The sequence below is a fragment of the Trachurus trachurus genome, assembly GCF_905171665.1.
Source record: "Trachurus trachurus genome assembly, chromosome: 8".
Classification (NCBI taxonomy): Eukaryota; Metazoa; Chordata; class Actinopteri; order Carangiformes; family Carangidae; genus Trachurus; species Trachurus trachurus.
Window position 1 is genome coordinate 23,353,466 of NC_139905.1, and position 17,641 is coordinate 23,371,106.

The 17,641-nt window shown below is 41.0% G+C and overlaps 3 protein-coding genes across 3 annotated transcripts; 1 reads left to right on the forward strand and 2 right to left on the reverse strand.

Moving 5' to 3' along the window:
• Positions 1 to 1,128: 1,128 nt before the first annotated feature.
• On the reverse strand, positions 1,129 to 7,877 carry plbd1a (phospholipase B domain containing 1a). The gene is made up of 11 exons (XM_083977627.1): positions 7,682 to 7,877; positions 6,888 to 7,110; positions 6,474 to 6,557; positions 5,885 to 6,026; positions 5,149 to 5,289; positions 4,032 to 4,176; positions 3,558 to 3,758; positions 3,120 to 3,260; positions 2,430 to 2,615; positions 2,108 to 2,214; positions 1,129 to 2,005 (listed from the first exon to the last, which is right to left on the reverse strand). Exons 1-11 carry the CDS (start codon positions 7,749 to 7,751, stop codon positions 1,829 to 1,831), a joined length of 1,617 nt encoding a protein of 538 aa, XP_083833753.1. The 5' UTR covers positions 7,752 to 7,877; the 3' UTR covers positions 1,129 to 1,828.
• A 1,781-nt stretch (positions 7,878 to 9,658) lies between these two features.
• Positions 9,659 to 14,584, reverse strand: pick1 (protein interacting with prkca 1). The gene is made up of 13 exons (XM_083977633.1): positions 14,438 to 14,584; positions 13,812 to 13,885; positions 13,502 to 13,613; positions 13,230 to 13,358; positions 12,296 to 12,362; positions 12,076 to 12,165; positions 11,932 to 11,985; positions 11,716 to 11,778; positions 11,433 to 11,566; positions 11,093 to 11,185; positions 10,926 to 10,976; positions 10,598 to 10,742; positions 9,659 to 10,245 (listed from the first exon to the last, which is right to left on the reverse strand). Exons 2-13 carry the CDS (start codon positions 13,850 to 13,852, stop codon positions 9,983 to 9,985), a joined length of 1,242 nt encoding a protein of 413 aa, XP_083833759.1. The 5' UTR covers positions 13,853 to 13,885; positions 14,438 to 14,584; the 3' UTR covers positions 9,659 to 9,982.
• Positions 14,138 to 17,133, forward strand: LOC310990312 (galectin-2-like; the record flags this gene model as incomplete). The annotated part of the gene is made up of 5 exons (XM_083977649.1): positions 14,138 to 14,179; positions 15,601 to 15,646; positions 15,776 to 15,855; positions 16,605 to 16,776; positions 16,987 to 17,133. Exons 2-5 carry the CDS (start codon positions 15,638 to 15,640, stop codon positions 17,131 to 17,133), a joined length of 408 nt encoding a protein of 135 aa, XP_083833775.1. The 5' UTR covers positions 14,138 to 14,179; positions 15,601 to 15,637.
• Positions 17,134 to 17,641: the final 508 nt, after the last annotated feature.

Sequence of the window (17,641 nt, forward strand, 5' to 3'; positions counted from 1 at the left end):
AATAATCCGTGGTGATATGTAACTGCATACAGGGCAACAAGTTCAGTGACGTTAATGAGAAAAATACAATAATTAACGAGAATAAAACATAAATATTTGTAAAATACCAACAGGCTAAAAGAAATGGCTGGCAAAGCCCTAACCCCAGACAAGTTTTCATAAACTTTATACAAATGTTTGTGACCCTATCTCATATAATAAGGAAGCTGTGTTATCTCACATTTTCTGACAAGAATTTCTCCACCATGTTTTGGTGTCGATGGTAAAAAACTGTAGCAAAAGTAATCGCTTGTTTTTTTTTATGTGTAAGACAAGAGCTTCTTTTCAAACCTTGACTTGTTTTGACAGATTCTTCCGTCTTCTTCAAAAGCGTCACCAGGTGTTGGTGTGACATGTCTTGGCATGATCGATCGTCTCACCAATTCTGGCAGGGCGGCCACGCCTACTGCTGCCAGGTCGCTCCTACAGGTGTCAGTATGTAGCCTACGCCCCTTCGTCACGGTTCATCGTCTTGTGATGTCATCGTCGTTGTCTCCTCATCCTTATTTTGATCACCTCCATCTCTAGCTGCTGTTGCTTTCTGTACGGACGATTTTGGCCTTTTCTCAGTCCAGTGGTTGGACCTGGCTGATTTTCAAATGTTCCTGTTGTGCCTTGTCTTCAGTTGCTCGTGTTGTCATGCTGTACGTGACATCAGCTGATAAGACGCGTAGGGACACTTCTGAAGAAGATGGAAGAATACGTCGAAACATGTCTAGGTATGAAAATAAGCTCTTGTCTTGTACAAAAGGAAACCAAGCTATTACAATTTGTAGACAATGAACTGTATCAAGCTATGGAAAAGTGATGTAATGTGATGAAATGTAACAGTGTAAGAGACTTGAATCTCAATGACACAGAACAGTTGTCTCCAGGCCCCGCTCTTGGTATGGACATGGTGGGGTGTTGACCCTCCAAATCTAATAACTTCAAAACCTCAACATTTAAAAAGATAATTGTATATATTTTTGTTCTTGTCAGCTAATTACCAGCAGACTTTACTCACAGCAAATGATGGCTCTGTAAAATGACCTCAGTGATTAGGAGTCAGTGGTGCACAAGAAGAGATTAAGGACAGGTCGGTATCAGCACAACAGTAAAAATTTAATTAACACATAAAATCGTAGCAGGATACAGATGTGCAGCATTACATAGAGAAACACAGGCTTATACAAAAATACAAACCTGACATATATTTTCATTTAGCTCAGTACAAAAATAGATGCTCATAAATCACATCACCAGAGAAGAGCGACTGTCCTGAGTACGGCATTGCACTGATTGTTTCATTTGACATCACAATTATAGTGTTTTCAAGCATTAAAAAAAAAATCTCAAAATAGCCCAGAAAGATTTAAACACATTGAAGCCATTGATTTAATAAAAAGTTCACTATGAGTGTTCAAGGCACAAATGGCTGCAGGTATAAAACCACTGTAGTCAATCAGTCATCAAACCCTGAGTAATATGTAACATTTAAAAAACTAAAATCTGATTGGCAGTTTGATCAACTTCAAGCCAAGCTCTGCAATGTTTACATTTAAAAAGAAAAGGACGTGTTGGTTGGACGCAATTCTGATCTTTAAGAATCAGTTAATAAAACATGATCAGTGACCTCTCATCTTGACAGTGTCTAAACCTCATTATTGTGTAAACAGATAAAAGATTGTTCGTTTTACCCTGGACACTCATTCCCCTGAAAGCTTTAGGCCAAAGCCTCTCGCTCGCTCTCTCTCTTTCTCTCTCTCTCACACACACACACACACACACACACAGACACACACACCTCTCATGGCTTAAAGAGAAGAGGCTGCATCGGGATGAAGGTGAAGTTGTAGTACCGTGGCAGACCTTGGTGGGTGATGCTGCTGAATTTATCCCAAAAGAAGGGCGGGAGTCCGTCCTGCGTGGTCGGCCCGTTCACCGCCTCGGAGCGGAAGTCCTCAGCCATTTGGAAATCTGTCACCTGGACGCAGAGTGACACACGGAAGGAGAGAAACCTGAGCTGTGCTGCAACGCATCTGATGCTACAAAACACACATGACCTCTAGTGGAGACAAGATGCTACCTTGGTGTCATAGCAACCTCCCGGTGAAGGCCCCTCTGACCTCAGGTCGTTACGGCAGCAGATGGACTTGCAGGGGTCGCCTTTGGAGTACGGATCCTTCCTGTAGTCTTGAAACAAGCAAACAAAGTGGATTTTTATTTACAATGAAGGACTGACTTTATTTGAACATCATTTGAGTTCTGCTGTTTAACAGGAGTGAGATCAATGTGGGGTGGAACAAAACTGAAAACCTAAGATTATGAAATCTTTAATAGCACGGGCTCATGTTGCTATGGAGCTCCAGATGACTGTGAGTCTCATATAGTCAGGCCGAGCCACACACCATTGAACCTCATGATGCGCTTCAAGGAGTCCAGGTCTTTGACGTTGGCCTGGTCTCGTCGGAAGATCTTGGCTCTGGGACAGAGATCATAGGAGAAGTCCTCTCCATACTCGTGCCACATTTCTCCGTAACCGCTCAGCGTGTAGATCTTCTCGTGGAAAGGAACGTTGTAGGACGGCCAGTAACCTGCCGCAAGCAGAGAGGCAGCAACAGAGATGAACTCAAACTGTTTCTGCTACGGATGAAACAAATACTGTGGGGAGACAGAAAATGAGATCTCGTGCTGGTTTCACAAAGACAGACTTTTAGGAACTACGTATCGATGGCGCCGTGAATTCTGGGTGAATAAAGACTGTATATTGTTTTTGTGTTTCTGTTTTTCTTTTTTCAAAGGAAATGTTAAATGACTATTTAACTGATGGCTCCAGTTCAAGGTTGGGGGGAGGGAGGGAAATTGTGTAAAGACAAAAAAATCAATAAAGATATGTGTAAAAAAAAAAAAAAAAAAAACCCCACCAGGGAGCTGTATCCAACTGCTCAGCTCTGTTTCTCTCATATTCTCAACAACCACAAATTATGAGCCATGTTTTCTTGTGCTACATCATTCCCATGTTGCCATGACAATAACAATGGTCTTAAAGGAGCAGTATGAAATATCTCTGTGAAACCGGCCCCTGTTGCTACGTGTACCTCTGCGTAGCGCCTGCGTCTGGTCAGAGTACTCCACCAGCCCCGGGATCTGCTCCACCACCGTCAGGGCGCCGTCGTCAACGCTGTGGCCCAGCTTCACTTTGCTCCTGTCCAGCACCATGTACTGGTTGTTGTAGGTACCTGCAAGAGTTGGGAGTGAGTGACAGTTTGTCAGTTGGTGCGCTGAGAAGCCTCTGACCGGATCTCAATGATGAATTTAGCAACACGCTTGCATAATCACTCATTCATGCAAGAAACGGCCAAATTCTCATGATTTATTTCAAAATGATCTCACAAGCAAATCTGAAAATCCGTTTTAGCCTGAATGTTATGTTCATAAATCTCGACGTGAAGCTTTTGATGAATTCTCCTGCATTTCCTTTGCACAAGGTGACACATTGGGTCGGTCTACAAATAACATCAATGTGCTCCACTCACCGGAGTTGTACATGGAGAAGGTTTGAGCCCACTCCTCTCCTGTATGTGCCAGACTGTGCGCCAGCCTGACCCTCTGCCACGCCAACAGGCTTTTGGGGGTGATAGTGTCAAAAAGGGAGGAGTTGAAGACGTTGTTGGTGGTCTGGGTCATCATCAGGCCGCTGCCCAGGAGGTAGAAGTCGTCCAGAGACACCAGGAAACCTGAGGGAGGAAGATACTGTCAGCTGAGGACACGTCTGACAATCCTCAAGATCAAGCTGCGTTCACCACACATGATGTCATTGTTTTGTAGCAACAACATTTCAGTGTGTGTGATGGTGGAGGACTGAGGAAGCATTCAAATCCATAATCCATTGTTGAAAATCCATATCTTGGCATTTAAACAGTGGTAAATGTTACATGCACTGTAGAATAACGAATTGCTGTGATTTCGTTGCTCTACGTGTTAAGGAAGAGTTCCCGGGCTCTGCATACCAGGGTAGCTGCTGAAGGACAGTTTTCCAGTGGCTGCGTGCGGCTCAGTGATGCGGAAGTCCCAGTGTTTGTAGATGCGCATCGTGGCAGCGTACGTGTACCAGCTGGAGTGAGCAAACAGGAGGTTTTCAAAGCCAGGCAGCATCTGAGGGGAAACAGTGGAGTTAGGGGGCAGGATTCAGTGGTTTTTCACAATTAGTGTTAATGTGAAGAATAATTTAAATTATATCGGAGCAGCATCGCAGCAAAATACTAATTGAGGGTCAGAGGTCAGGAGTCAGGGCATCAGTAATGAGTGACTCTTCAGCCACACCAACTCTTTGGTTTCCTAAACTACAAAAATATCAGGCTGAATTACAGTGATATGCGAGTAAAGTGACGCCATCTGATGAAATAATGGATTGGATTTCAGCTTCCACTGTGATTTTGCTGCAGTGATATCTTTGGAAAAACGCTACAGCATGAAGGTTTCATTGACTCCACTTAATGAGTTAATCTGTTGTTGCAGCTAAATAATTAAGTGTAATTAAAGTGGTGCAAATTTTGCAAATGCTACAAAACACAATTAAGCAAAAAAAAAAAAAAAAAACTGGCTTAATAAACATAATTAAACATAAGTAAGATGTGATTGTAACACAGAACAGTACTGCACTTTCAATAGGTTTTGGACCCTTACCCACATGAAGACACATTTGGTTTGTGTGGGTAAATAGATTTCTTAACCCACACAAGACACGCTTATGCTAACAAAAAAAGTGTGTGTGGGAGTTCTTTGTTTAAGTAGCAAATGAAACAATGTACTCTACTGCATCTCTTGGACTGTAATCATGGTGTGGGTGTTAAAAATGGAGAACAGAAATAAGAAACTACAGTATCCACTCATCTAAAGAGCAAGCTGTAAAAGAAAATGAAAAGATTGAATCCTTAAACTGTTAATAACTTGTTATTGGTGGGACAGTGTTTCTTTTTTTCCCACCAACCTGAATATACTATGTGATTTCAGCTGATGTAAGAGCTGCATGGATTATTGTGGGCAGCAGTTTATACAACGTTGTCCTTTGTGCTGCTGTGTATGTGCTTTGTTTCAGCCTGATAAGAACATCTCTTGACCTCTGACCTTGATAAGCGCAGAGCAGTGTCCCATCCCTGGAAGTTTGAAGTCTCTGAGTGGGGGGTTGGAGCTGGGCGTGAGGGCGGGGATCAGATCCAACAGGTCTCCCACCGCGTTCAGGAACTGGATGTCAAACAGGGACAGTGGCTGTGGGGAAGCACAGCAGATAAACAGCTGTTTTAGTCCCAAAATGCAAACAAACAGCACTGATGACTTCACGGTGAGAGACAGAGAACAACAACTGATAATATGATCATGAGAAATGGTGAGTTCTTTTGGAGACAGTAATGATTTTCTTTGTTTCTTCTCAACAAAAGCATAAAACACATGATCACATGTCCTTTAAAGTTTTTGAGTGGCAGAATATGATATAGGATCACATGTCGGGTTTGTACTGGAGGTTCCTCATTTTAAATCAGGATAAAGATGTACCGCACCAGTCACATGAAGTGAATATCATGACAATCTCAGCAGGATTTTTTAGTTTCTAAAACAACTTCATCCTCTTTACAATGAAATATAACAATTGTCTTAATTAGGACACTTTCTATGTTTCATAGTAAACTTCAGCATACACATACATTTAATTTATATTATATCAAACTACTGTTTCTAACATTTAACTTTGGTAAATTGTTATGTTTACTATGGTATTCTGGTACACAGCAGGAACTGAATGGCTGTACAAACTAAATTTAACATTCTCTGGTAAAATAAAGTTGATGTTTTACAGCCTTGATACCTTTTTCCCTTGTTTCTTGGCCCAGTCTCTTGCTCCTGCTTGCAGCCCGTCCATCTGGGCCACGATGAAGCCGGCATGCTGCCACAGAGGATCAGAGCTCTTGTTCAGTTTCACCTGCTCTCTGACCCATGAATCCTGCTTCCTACAGGCACAAGAGCCGCATTAGCTGTTTACTGTTTTTGTTTTGAAGATTGACAATGTGAATAAAAACCTGTAGCCATGCAGTCTAACTGATACATTTTAAGTGACATCTTTAAAATGACTTTAAGTGAGATGTGATGATGTGAACGGAAAGAAATATGATCCACTTGAGCCAAACATAACTTTGAAAACATCATTAAAAAAAATATCTAAATTTTCAATCTGAAATTCTGCCAAATAAATAATACTATGTGGTCATTTTCAGGATGTGTTGCATGTCACTGCACAGAGCGACATCACACCCTGAGCTGGGCGTAGCATAAGCTCAACTGAACATCTCTGAGAAGAGGATATGAAAGACAACGACAGTGATGATCATGAACTTACATTTCTGTGGTACTGCTGCTGTGGTTTCTAATACTTCAAAAGGAAAAGAGAACAGACTCACGCCATGAAACTCTGCACCAGTTTGAGGACCTTTGGGTCGGTGATCAGCTGTGGGTACATGTTGGCGTAGTGGTCCATCATCTGCCTGGAGACGGAGAGTATTTATGGATACTGAATGGATGCATTGAGGAAAACAGCAGTATTCACAGTCTTTAAACACGGTGTTGATAATCTGATTGGTCGACTGTTTCCTATGCCTCCATATTTTATGATTTTGTACTGTCCTTAGTTTCTATAGAAGGTGTCGAAATCAAGGTGTCTTATCTTTCTCTGGTGCCTCATCAGCAGCTCACTGAGCTTGGGATAGCAGTGGCTACAGTCTGTACCCTTTGATCACTGACAGTTGTCTCGTTTTGATTGTCCTGTTGTGAAATGACAATGTTACGATAGGAATAGGCACATTCATGACACTTACTGGGCAGTGAGGAAGCCTTCGAGGTAGCCCGCGAGGAAGAAGGTGACCTCATCAGTCTCAGGGGTCTTTCCGTAGCCGGCACGGACCTCTAGGATGCTCCAGCCTGAACTGGATAAAGTGTCGTTCAGGTACCCGTACCCATCCCCTTCCGTTTCCAGCACTCCCTCCTTGAGCAGGACCATTTTGTGGTCGGGGTCCCAGTACACTGTGGCTGCTGTCATCTCTGAGAGGAAATCAAGACATTTAGAACTAAATGCCCATAATGAATCTAAAACCCAACTATTTTGCATATGACATATTGCATTTTGAAGATAATGCTGGGATCCAATGGTGCACTGATCCCACATCTCCATAATGTGCTGCACTTTGACATTTACAGGATTGACGGATGACACAGTTGATGAGGGTCACATGACTAGACTTACAAAAGAGTCTCCTGCAAACCTGATGCCAACCCTGGATTTTCTTTTAGTGTGTTATAGCTATGTTTCCAAACTGGCATGTTAAGCACAGATTTATTGATATGAACAAAACTGAAAGTTAAAACGTCCATGTCTGTGACAGCAGCCCTTGTGAGTTTGGGAATTACCCTACATATAAAACAACACATTCAACTCAAGCTGACAATTTCAACACACCTCAAATCACAACAGCTGTCTAAGATCAGGTAAATGTCATTCATAAAATACATCGTGCATAGTTTTAACTAAACACAACTTGTTAAATCTGGTAACATAAAGCCATTAGGTCCTTATACAACCCCGCGTGACTTAACATATACTCGGCCTACTTACTGTCTGCAGAGGAGAAGGTCGCAGCCGCAGTGAGTAAAAGAAAAACATAGAGTCTCTTAACTAAAGGCATGGTTCTGCGATCGCAGCCACGGGCTGAAACAACTGCAGAACAGAGACAAGGATCGGTCTAAGGTGAGCTGGCTCGGGCGAAGAGGAAGCGAGTTGTTTTGAGGCGAAGGGAAAGTCCGAGGCGTCAGGAGCGTTTCCTGATTGGCTGCGCGCCGGAGGAAAAGGGAACAACACATGGTACATGTGTCCTTTCATAGACGGCAGAGTCATACGGCAGAGTCATACGGCTTACTACCACGCAGGAAGCAATCCTAAAAAGAAAAAATACTATTACAATTATTGAAAATCTTCAGCACAGACTTTTAAGTGGGGACAAAATGTTTCACCCCAGATGGGACTCGAACCCACAATCCCTGGCTTAGGAGGCCAGTGCCTTATCCATTAGGCCACTGGGGCTATGCGGCCGATCCTATTTGCCTTCCAACATTTTATACTAGCATGATCAAATCTGAATTTATATATATGACACTTCAATGTATTCCTTTTATATTTTCTATACGATGTCACTTGGTTAAATTTTACATTTTCTATGCACACCGCATCCACAATCAACAGTCTGCAAAAACGTTCAAGCTGAGGAGGCACAAAATGAAATGTTCAGTCTAATGTTACATTGAAAAAGACAACGGACAAAGTTCAGGAATAGGCAATTAAAGTTATTGTAATTTATTTGTGGGACTAAACAACGGTGGTAACAAGTCTACTCTTTTCAACCAACCACTATTTAAGAATAAACCTGTGCAAAAAATGGTCCCTAGGTCCCTCTGATATATTACTTTCGAGACATTCAGAAATATACACAAAGTGTTTTTCAATCCCCCACAATGACCTCAGTGCAGCCCGACACCGCGGCGTGCAGAACAGTGTATTGTAGTATGTAATGCAATACTGCCCCCAAGTGACAACCATGAAGTGCACAAGATAGTCACTCTGAAGACAAAACAAATGGAGTCAAAGAATTAAAAATAATTATACCGTAATTCACAATAATGTAGAAATACCCTAATTAAAACTTTTAAATAATATTTTGACAAAAAGCATAAATAAAGTTGGAATGACAAGAAAACTCAACAACACCAGGCTTTAACACCGTTCTCACTTTAACATATTTACACATAGTGTTTATATATTTTTTAAATTCATTACCACAGCATGGTAAAGCTCTGTGAGGCTGTGTGTGTTTCTTCTCCTAAACAGAAACAGTGTCAGAGTTGGGGTACAGCTTGGATGAAAAAGACAAAAAAAAAAAACATGAGGGGATGTGAGCAATGTAGAGAGTTAAGAGGATAACAGGATATCTTGAAGCATGTGGTACTAGTAGATAAAATAGACTGAATAAAAAGGGCTTTGGTATTGATGCTTTTCACAGCTCTCCCTTTTGTTTTTAAAACAACTGTGCTTGAAAAGAAGAAACAAAGGGGGCGTAACAGCTGTATGTAACAAACACTTAATAAAGAAACATAACTGAGTCTCAGTCACTCTCTGCAGAAACACCTTCACATTTCATACATCTATCTGCCAGTGCCATTTGCCAGTTGTTTGTTATGAGGAGGATACAGTCTCTTTATAGACATTTACCACAAAATAACGATTTAGGTAGCTAAATAAACCCCTGTTCAAAATGTGACAAGTTTGTAGCAAAGAAAATTAAATAAAATTGCACATGTCAAGGTATAACTGTCACAATCCACAAAAAACACACACTGAAACACAGCCCAGACCCATTAGACTTCGTTACACTAAAAGCTAAGAAGGCACAACTTGTCATATGCGCACAGTTCCTGCTCTGCACCCCTCCACGGCATTCAGGTTAAAATACAGATGCCTTCTGCTTTTTGTGTCTCTTGCACATTCATTCAATGATGACTTCATGTGTGGAGGACAGACATTTTAAAAAGCAAAAATGTGTTTAAGAGAAGGTTGATAGTCAAAAATAAGTTGCAGTAATCTGATACAGTAAAATACCCACAAAGTTGCTGATTTGACAGAATCCCCAGAAGGAAAACACCAACACAGCAGTATACAGCACTATAGCAGCAGTTTTCAGTAGTATTCACCTTTGCTAAACAGTGTTAGTCATTCCAGCTGCTACACTGCACTCAAAAGATCACTGCTTTGTGAGTGTTTGGACATTAAATGCAAGTGTACAGTTATGTTATAGGGTGGACTTCATCTTCACAAGAAGGCCACAAAGACATTAGAGACACACACACACCACACACAACCTCTCTCTCATTGGTCATCGATTAGTTTCTCAGCGCCGTTCTCTGCTTGTCTGCCTGCGCTGCTTCCTCCTTCCTCTCCGCCTCTTCCGTCCTCCTCTTCCTCCTCATCCTCGGTGTAGGACAACGACTGGCTGCTGTAGTTGATCATGGTGCGGGAGAGGTCCACTTCGATGGGAAAGACGTCCGCCTCCTTCAGGACGGCGTAGCACTCGTCGTAGTAGTGTGACATGCCTGAGACGAAGCGCTGCAGCTGGAACACAATGTCCTGGACTGTAAGTGAAGAGGACACAAGAGTGGGATTAATAAATAAAGACACTGGAGAAAAAAAGTAATGTTGTTGAAGGGAGAAACAGTAAGAAGGAAGATGATGAGAGCCATAGTTGTACATGCTACTGTGGGGTAATGCAGATGTTTTGTGACGTGGTTCTGAAGCGCAAATTATTAAATCATATTGCACACATACGTAGCCTGACATAACTATTCGAATTATTCAGTGTTTCTGCTCCATATTTGTATACCTCTTATTGTAACTAAATACTTTGCAGTGTCAGCAGCAAAATTCACGATAGACAAAATAGCTGAATGAAAAAACAAACAAACAATAATAAAAACAATGTCGGACCATGTTTCTGATCCAGCAGCTCTATCTTCTCCAGGACGTCCTTCCTCATTTTGGCGAAACGAGCCCGAGCCTCCTGTCGACACCGCAGCACCAGACGGTACTCATAGTTACCGGTGCTGACTCGATACAGCGGTTCTCCCATGGCCTGTAGGAAGAAGTACGTCACTCACTGCTTCTTAAAAAGTACACAAAAAAGCTAGATGACACACTGCCAGAGTGCTCAAAAACATCTGACCCAGTCTGAACAAACCCCGGCAGGGCCGCGGACAGAGTGCATACAACTACTACTGATGTAATTCCTCATACTAGAATTCAAATGTTTACTCACGATGCTGCTGTATTCTTCATCATCCATTTCCTTCACCTTCAGGCAGTATGACTGGAAGACACAAAGAGTTCATCCTGCTATTCTCCTGACCAACAGTGAAATTATTTAACAGATTTACAGTTGTTAGCTGTGTTGTAAAGCAGAGGAACAGAGAGCTGTGGATTTACCAGATACTCGAACTTCACATCCAGGTACTTGCGGATGGTGAGCTTTGTGTCTGGTATGGCTTTGTGAAGGTACGTGTTCAGGTCATGGAGCATCTGTGCAAGTCAGAGAGGCAAAAGATTTGTTGATTTGAAGTAATGTTGAATCAAGACAGCTTAACAAACATGTATGTGTTTTGTGCTACCATGCACAGAAATAAATCTAAACCTGAGGCCAAAAGACGACAAATAAAAACTAAAGATGAAAAGGATTTTCTACTGTTTTAGAGAATAAAAATAATTTTCCCTCTCTGAGAGGACTGGGTGCTTTTAGTACAATGACTGATTGAAATTTTGTACTTACAGGTTTGATGGTCTTTAGTAGCTGAATACCGTACTTCTCAATGCTGCGATGAGCATCAGCAAACTTCACAAACGCCTCACTGGCTGCAGCCTGAGGCTCCCGAACCCCGATGACAGAGAAAACATCCCCAAATGCTGAAAGGGAACATTATCAAACACCAAACACATACGTATTAGACACTAAATCTGACATAAGAAGAGACCTACCAAGAACATAAGCCTTATCTTTTTCTTAGTTGTAAAACTTTGTTGTATCATTTCAGACTCTGATCAGTGTCACTCACCTCTGTGAGTCTGAGAAAGCTCAAAAAACGCTCTGAGCAGCCTCTTCGTGTGCTCCATCAGCCCTACAGAAAAACACAGGACAGCGTGTGAGCCTTCATGACCCTCACTTTAACACTGTCAGACTAAATGTTGCTTGATTATTGTCTTGTCTGATGGTAAAATGTGATTATGTTATTACAATAATCTACATTAGTTGTGATCTAATTGCTCTTTACCTTTGTAGAGCTCTGCTGTTTTCTCCAGCTCTTCCAGCCTTTTGACCAGTCCATCTGGAAAATTACAAGAGTTTATATGAGAAGAGCTTCATTTCCATCTATGTATAACTAATATACTCTTGATGATCATAATGATAATCTCACCATTGCAGAGAATAGCTCTACTGAGTCCAAGAGCATCCGCTGTGCCTGAGCTCATATTCTCTACCAGACGATGTTTGACCTTTTTCAGCACTAAAGCACATAAAATATGTCTTAAACAAAGACTACAGCAATGTATACGAGATACTGTGATGATGGAAGAATGCAATGCAATATGCACAGATAGTAATAAGAACAAAAATCTGTGTAGTGGAGGACATACCTATGTCCAGAGATTTCCCCTGTTTCGGGTCGGCCTGCAGTTTGTTGTAGTGGATTGTTGCTTCCCCCTGACACACAGTTACATCAACAACAAGAAATTATTCAGATATATTTAAGAATAAAGCATATGATCCTTTCATGTAATCTTATAAAAACATTTCAAATACAATGTGTTATCATAACAAAAGTGGTAAATTCAACAATGTACAAACTGCTCCTGCATCATGGTGCAAATAGAGAAATTCACATAGTATTTGCACTGAATGGGAAACAGCCACGCAGTCTAATCCTTTAATTCCCTCACTGAATCCTATCTTTAATCCACTGCACAGGAAGTCAGGGAATTTTTCTGGGTGTGAACAATGAATGTCAAAAACAACACAGCCACGCTACATTGGTGACGTTATGCCAAATGCTACCAGCTATTGTCCTGAGGCCTTCAGCATGGGTAGGCAGGACAGTGAAGTCTCTCTTCTCCACAGTCCAGTGGTGGGTTTGCACCCACAATTAGTAAACTCTTGGGACTATTCACCAATACAATCCAAAGTGCACAAAAGTGTGAGTAGCATTTTACTGAGTTGATTTGTTTCTATTCATGTTCACATGTGCTTTAGCCTATTCTGTTTTGTGTTTAATGAATTAAAAGGTTATCGCTAAGAGTGATGTGGAGTTAGATAGTTTTAATGGTTTAATCTGAACATAGGAGATTAATCAAAGTAAAATGACCGGCAATTGACATGGCTGGAGATCGTTTTGTATTCTTGTCATTAACTACTTCAGTTACTAACTGAGCGTGCTGCATGGAGCTGGTCAGAGACGACTGTGTATTCATTCACAAAATGGTAGAAACACTAAATACTAATTTGATCAAATCCTTGTGTCTCTAATGATTCTTAATAACTGCGGCTGTGACTCCATCTCCAGAGCTTGTGTACCTGGACAGCTTGAATCATCTTGGCCACCTCCACTTTAGTCTTTCCCTTCACTGGCTTCCCATTCACGCCTGTGATTTCATCGCCTGCTGCCAGTGTGCCTTCCAGGGCTGCCGGGGTGTTATCAAAGACCTGAGAGACAACAGGAGCTACGCTTTAAAAGGTGACAATGACACACTCTCTCCTGACTTGGTTATGGATTATAAAGGTTGAAACATTACAAAAATGATCTGCCATAGATTTAAGAACAAAGTTGTTTTATCTATTTCACATACCTGCACAATGTAGAGGCAAGGACAGTACTGTGCCCCACCACCAATGCTGATGCCGATCAGGTTGTTAGCATCTTTCTTCAGACACACAGTACCGGGTACAGTTGGTATCCCCCTTTTAAACAGAAGAAATGTTACCCTGAGATTCACAGATAACTAACAGTGTTTTTGGGACAATTCACTAAAACACTTAAATGTTCAGTATGCAATTTGTTCAGTATGAGACAAATGTGGACCCATAAAAATGACCATACTTCAATTGAATAACTGAATAACCCAGATGATAAAAATGGAAAACATGTGTGTGACTCACAGCTTGTCCTCCTCCAGCTCATAGTCCATGTCTGTGAACATTGCAGGACCGTGTCACTCCTGTCCCGGTAACACCTGCGTGTGTAAGTCCATAACGTTAACAAAGTGTGACTGCACCTGATGACTAGTGAAGTCAGAAACACATGAAGGCAGTCGGTGCTGCGACAATTTGAGTATTTATCTCAGGTATAAACACGTTTTTTAAGAGTACTAAAGCTGGTCATTCTGGTGGCAAATGCTGCGTCTGTAAAATACAAAAGTGCTGAAATTAAAGCCGGTAAATCCAGCAGCAGAGTTTCCTCAGGTCGCAGCCAGACCCCACGGACTGAGGAGGAGACGCAGCTGCTGCAGCAGATGAACTAACAGCTGGTAACGAGCAGTGCATGCTAGCGAACAGTTTTCACTGAATATCATCCAAATATGTGCAGGTCTGAAACTAAACTTAACAACCTCTACGCCAAAATAATAATAATAATGTAATATTTTTATTGTAGCGACAGGAACCAGAAGGAAATTGTTCGCTTAACGTTACACCTGCTAATTAGCCCCTAGCTAGCTAGTTCAGGCTAATGCAGGTTTCACCTTTCTGCCAGGTTAAGAAACGTCAACACGGGGTTAATGATGTACCTTTAAGGAACTCCGCACCAGTTTCTCATACAATTGTCCCACCGTACACATAAAGGAAAATATATATTTCCGTACGGTCGTAGCTGTCTGGATGTCTGAATCCACCGACAGAAGCTCTGTTTACTCTGTGTAGTCACTTCCGCCACCTTAGCGGAAGTTGTTATTGAGAAAAGCTAGCACCGCTAACAGGCTAACACCGTCCGAAACATTTCAGTCAGTGGCAACAAAGACGATTTAGAAAGTTGGAAAGATAGTAGGCTAATAGAATAGACGTGGTTGCAATTAAGAAACCCTGACCGTCTCATATGAAACCAACACAAAGTAAATAAAACAATTTCAAAAGCTTGATTTGACCAACAGTTTTACCGCCCCCAAGTGGTCAAAGCGAGGAACGGCCATGGATTAAATTTGTCAAGCAAAATGCAGATCGTGAACCTTTTACCGTACAAAAGTGACCGACAGGCAAGGCCCAGTCATCCGAAATTATGTGTCACGGTGTTTCAGCTGCCAGGTACCAGACAGGTCGACCTGCACGTTGAGACCGTCCACCAGATGTGTGATCAGCACTTAATCAGATAGGAAATCATTGCAAATATGACACTATGACACTTTATCCTACTTTGAAGATTGTAGGCTGTATGCAAAACAAAACAAAATAACAACAAACAAACAAAACATAGGCCTATAATTAATAGTCTTTATTGAAGAAGCATATAGGCTAGTGACTGTGATGAAGACTAGTTTATATATCAATAAAACCAATTATAGGCTATCCCTTTTTTCAAGATGAGCTACAAACCAAACAAGAAATAATAGACTGGTAATACCACAGGTGCAGTATAGCCTACTCATAAGTATTTGTTTGTCCTCAAGTGTAACAGAGATCCTACTCATGGCTCATAATTTTGAATCTAGTTTGTTCACCACCTCACAGTAGCACTGTGGCAGCTGTTACTCTTGTTCAGTGTTAATCTCATTTACAAAATGAGTTCAACAGCAACAATTCATCAGAGCAGGGACTTTGCATTGAATAGGCTTCTTGATGGTGATAATGATGATGAGTGGGTCACATTGTAATTGTTAGAAGTCCTTTAAGTTAATCTTTTGAACTACACATTATAAATAAACACTTTAAGAACACACCCCTCACTTTGTCTCCCAAGACACAAGACTGTCCCTGTGCCAAGACCAACTTCCAAAATGAGCATGGTAAGTTTAAATCTGTTGTTGTTGTTGTTGTTTTGGTTATTTCCAAACCTATTTCACTAATAACTAAATGGTATTTAACTTTGTAATCAAATTATTTGAAATCCTGAACAACACATCTGTGTTTCTCAGCAGCTTGAACTGAAGAATGTGGATCTCCGCGCTGGAGATCAGCTGAAAATAAAGGGAATAATTCTGCATGATGCTGAGAGGTGAGCTCATAAAACACAGAATATTTAATTCATATTACCCTCTTCAGAGAATAAAAATATGATATCAGTGCAGATAGACAGGGTTTATTGCTGATGTGACAGTTGACGGTCCTACTATGCCTCCAATTGATCATGTGCCCTGGCTACTTGGCCACATATGTATTCTTTTGGTCGAATGGTCAGCGTGCATGACTCTTACGCGGGAGACTAGGGTTCAAACCCCGCCTGGGCCCTCCTTCGTCCTGCCACACTGAGTTGATTGATGAGTTGCATTTTCTGTTTCATTGTCCTCTGTATGATAAACTGAGACATTCTCTGTATGAGAAAGCCCAACCCAGACTTATTCTGGATGTCTGAACATAATGTTGTGTTGGTTTTTTAAAGAGGAGATCTATGCTCTAGCTAGATTAATTGATGGAGCTTGGAAATTGAGACAGGAAGGATTATATCCCATATGAAATCATGGTCTGCTGCCTGCTGTTTTGTATCCCGGAAGCCTGTTTGTTTGTTTCTGATTTGTTGTGCTCTGTTTCTTTGTTTTGTTTTGTTTTCTACTCTACTTTGTAATTATCCTTTCCTTTCCTCTAAGACGACACACTAGACACTCTTGAATGTATGTGTATTTAAATGTTTAGTGTCTTATAAACCCATGTGGTAAATAGTGTGACAATAAGTTTGGTTTGTTCAATAGTCTCTAGATTACAGTATTACATGTCTGTGTGATCTGGCACCACATTTTTTGTACTCAGATTCCAGATCGACCTCGGCTGTGATGCAGACGACCTGGCACTGCACTTCAACCCTCGTTTCCATGATGACACAGATGGAACTGTGCTTGTGTGCAACTCGAAGACTGCTGGTTGTTGGGGCGATGAGGAACGGGAAATACACAACCCCTTACGGAGAGGCACAGACGTCAAGGTGAGGAGTCTAGTTTAGAAGATGAGTATAGGCCTCTATGAAATGTGCTGTAAAGTTTGTCAAAAGATTCTTTGAAAGGCTTAATGCTCAAAGAAAATATGTACTTGCTCGTTAATTTCTTGCCACATTTTACTTTTAGTTCTGTGTTTCTCACAGTGTTTCTACTAAAAATAAAAAGGTTTCACTCTCTGATCATTGTTTCTGTTTTAGATTGTACTGAAGCTGGCAGGTGATGTGTTTGAGGTGGAGCTTCCTGATGGACAGGAAGTCCAGTTCCCTAACCGAGTTGGCACGGACGTCATCAGCTACATCAGAGTCACAGGAGACTTCAAACTGACTTCCTTCAAAATCTGCTAAAAGATACAGCTGCTGTAACTCATCAGTTTAATTCAAGATGAAATGGAGACTTTGCAGTTGCTGTAAAAATATTAATTAGGCTATATAGAAAATGTGTCTTTATTAAAAATGTTGTGTTGTTGACAAGAATGAAAATGTCTGAATTCAAATAATAATTTTTAGTTGTCTTGGGGTCATTTTAATAAACTATAGCTTAATCATACTTTGAATTATCTTCTCATAAACATCATTTGAGAAACAAAAAAGAAACACAATATCTCAATTCATATTTTTAACATGAAGGGTTAGAATACACAGATATATTTGTGCTGTCACTGAATGATCAGTTTAGTAATGATAAAATGTGTTCTTTGCGTGACTTAGACTTTGCATGAAGCCTGAATATCAGAAAAGCTCAGACAGAACAAACAAAGCTTGTGCTGATGTAAGTACAATAATATATTATTAGAAATTAAATTAACATGACACAGCTAAACACTGTCCGTTAACATGACTCAACTTAAATTGA

Bases quoted from the DNA above. Each gene is read 5' to 3' on its own strand.
- plbd1a (XM_083977627.1), bottom strand. From the start codon at position 7,751: ATGCCTTTAGTTAAGAGACTCTATGTTTTTCTTTTACTCACTGCGGCT. The intron at 6,027-6,473 runs GTGAGTCTGTTC...TTGTGCCTGTAG, and splicing joins CTGGTGCAGAGTTTCATGGC to GAAGCAGGATTCATGGGTCA. The intron at 4,177-5,148 runs GTCAGAGGTCAA...GTTTCCCCTCAG, and splicing joins ACTGCTCTGCGCTTATCAAG to ATGCTGCCTGGCTTTGAAAA.
- pick1 (XM_083977633.1), bottom strand. From the start codon at position 13,852: ATGTTCACAGACATGGACTATGAGCTGGAGGAGGACAAGCT. The intron at 11,986-12,075 runs GTGAGATTATCA...GTAATTTTCCAG, and splicing joins TAGAGCTATTCTCTGCAATG to ATGGACTGGTCAAAAGGCTG. The intron at 11,567-11,715 runs GTGAGTGACACT...GTTCCCTTTCAG, and splicing joins GCTTTCTCAGACTCACAGAG to CATTTGGGGATGTTTTCTCT.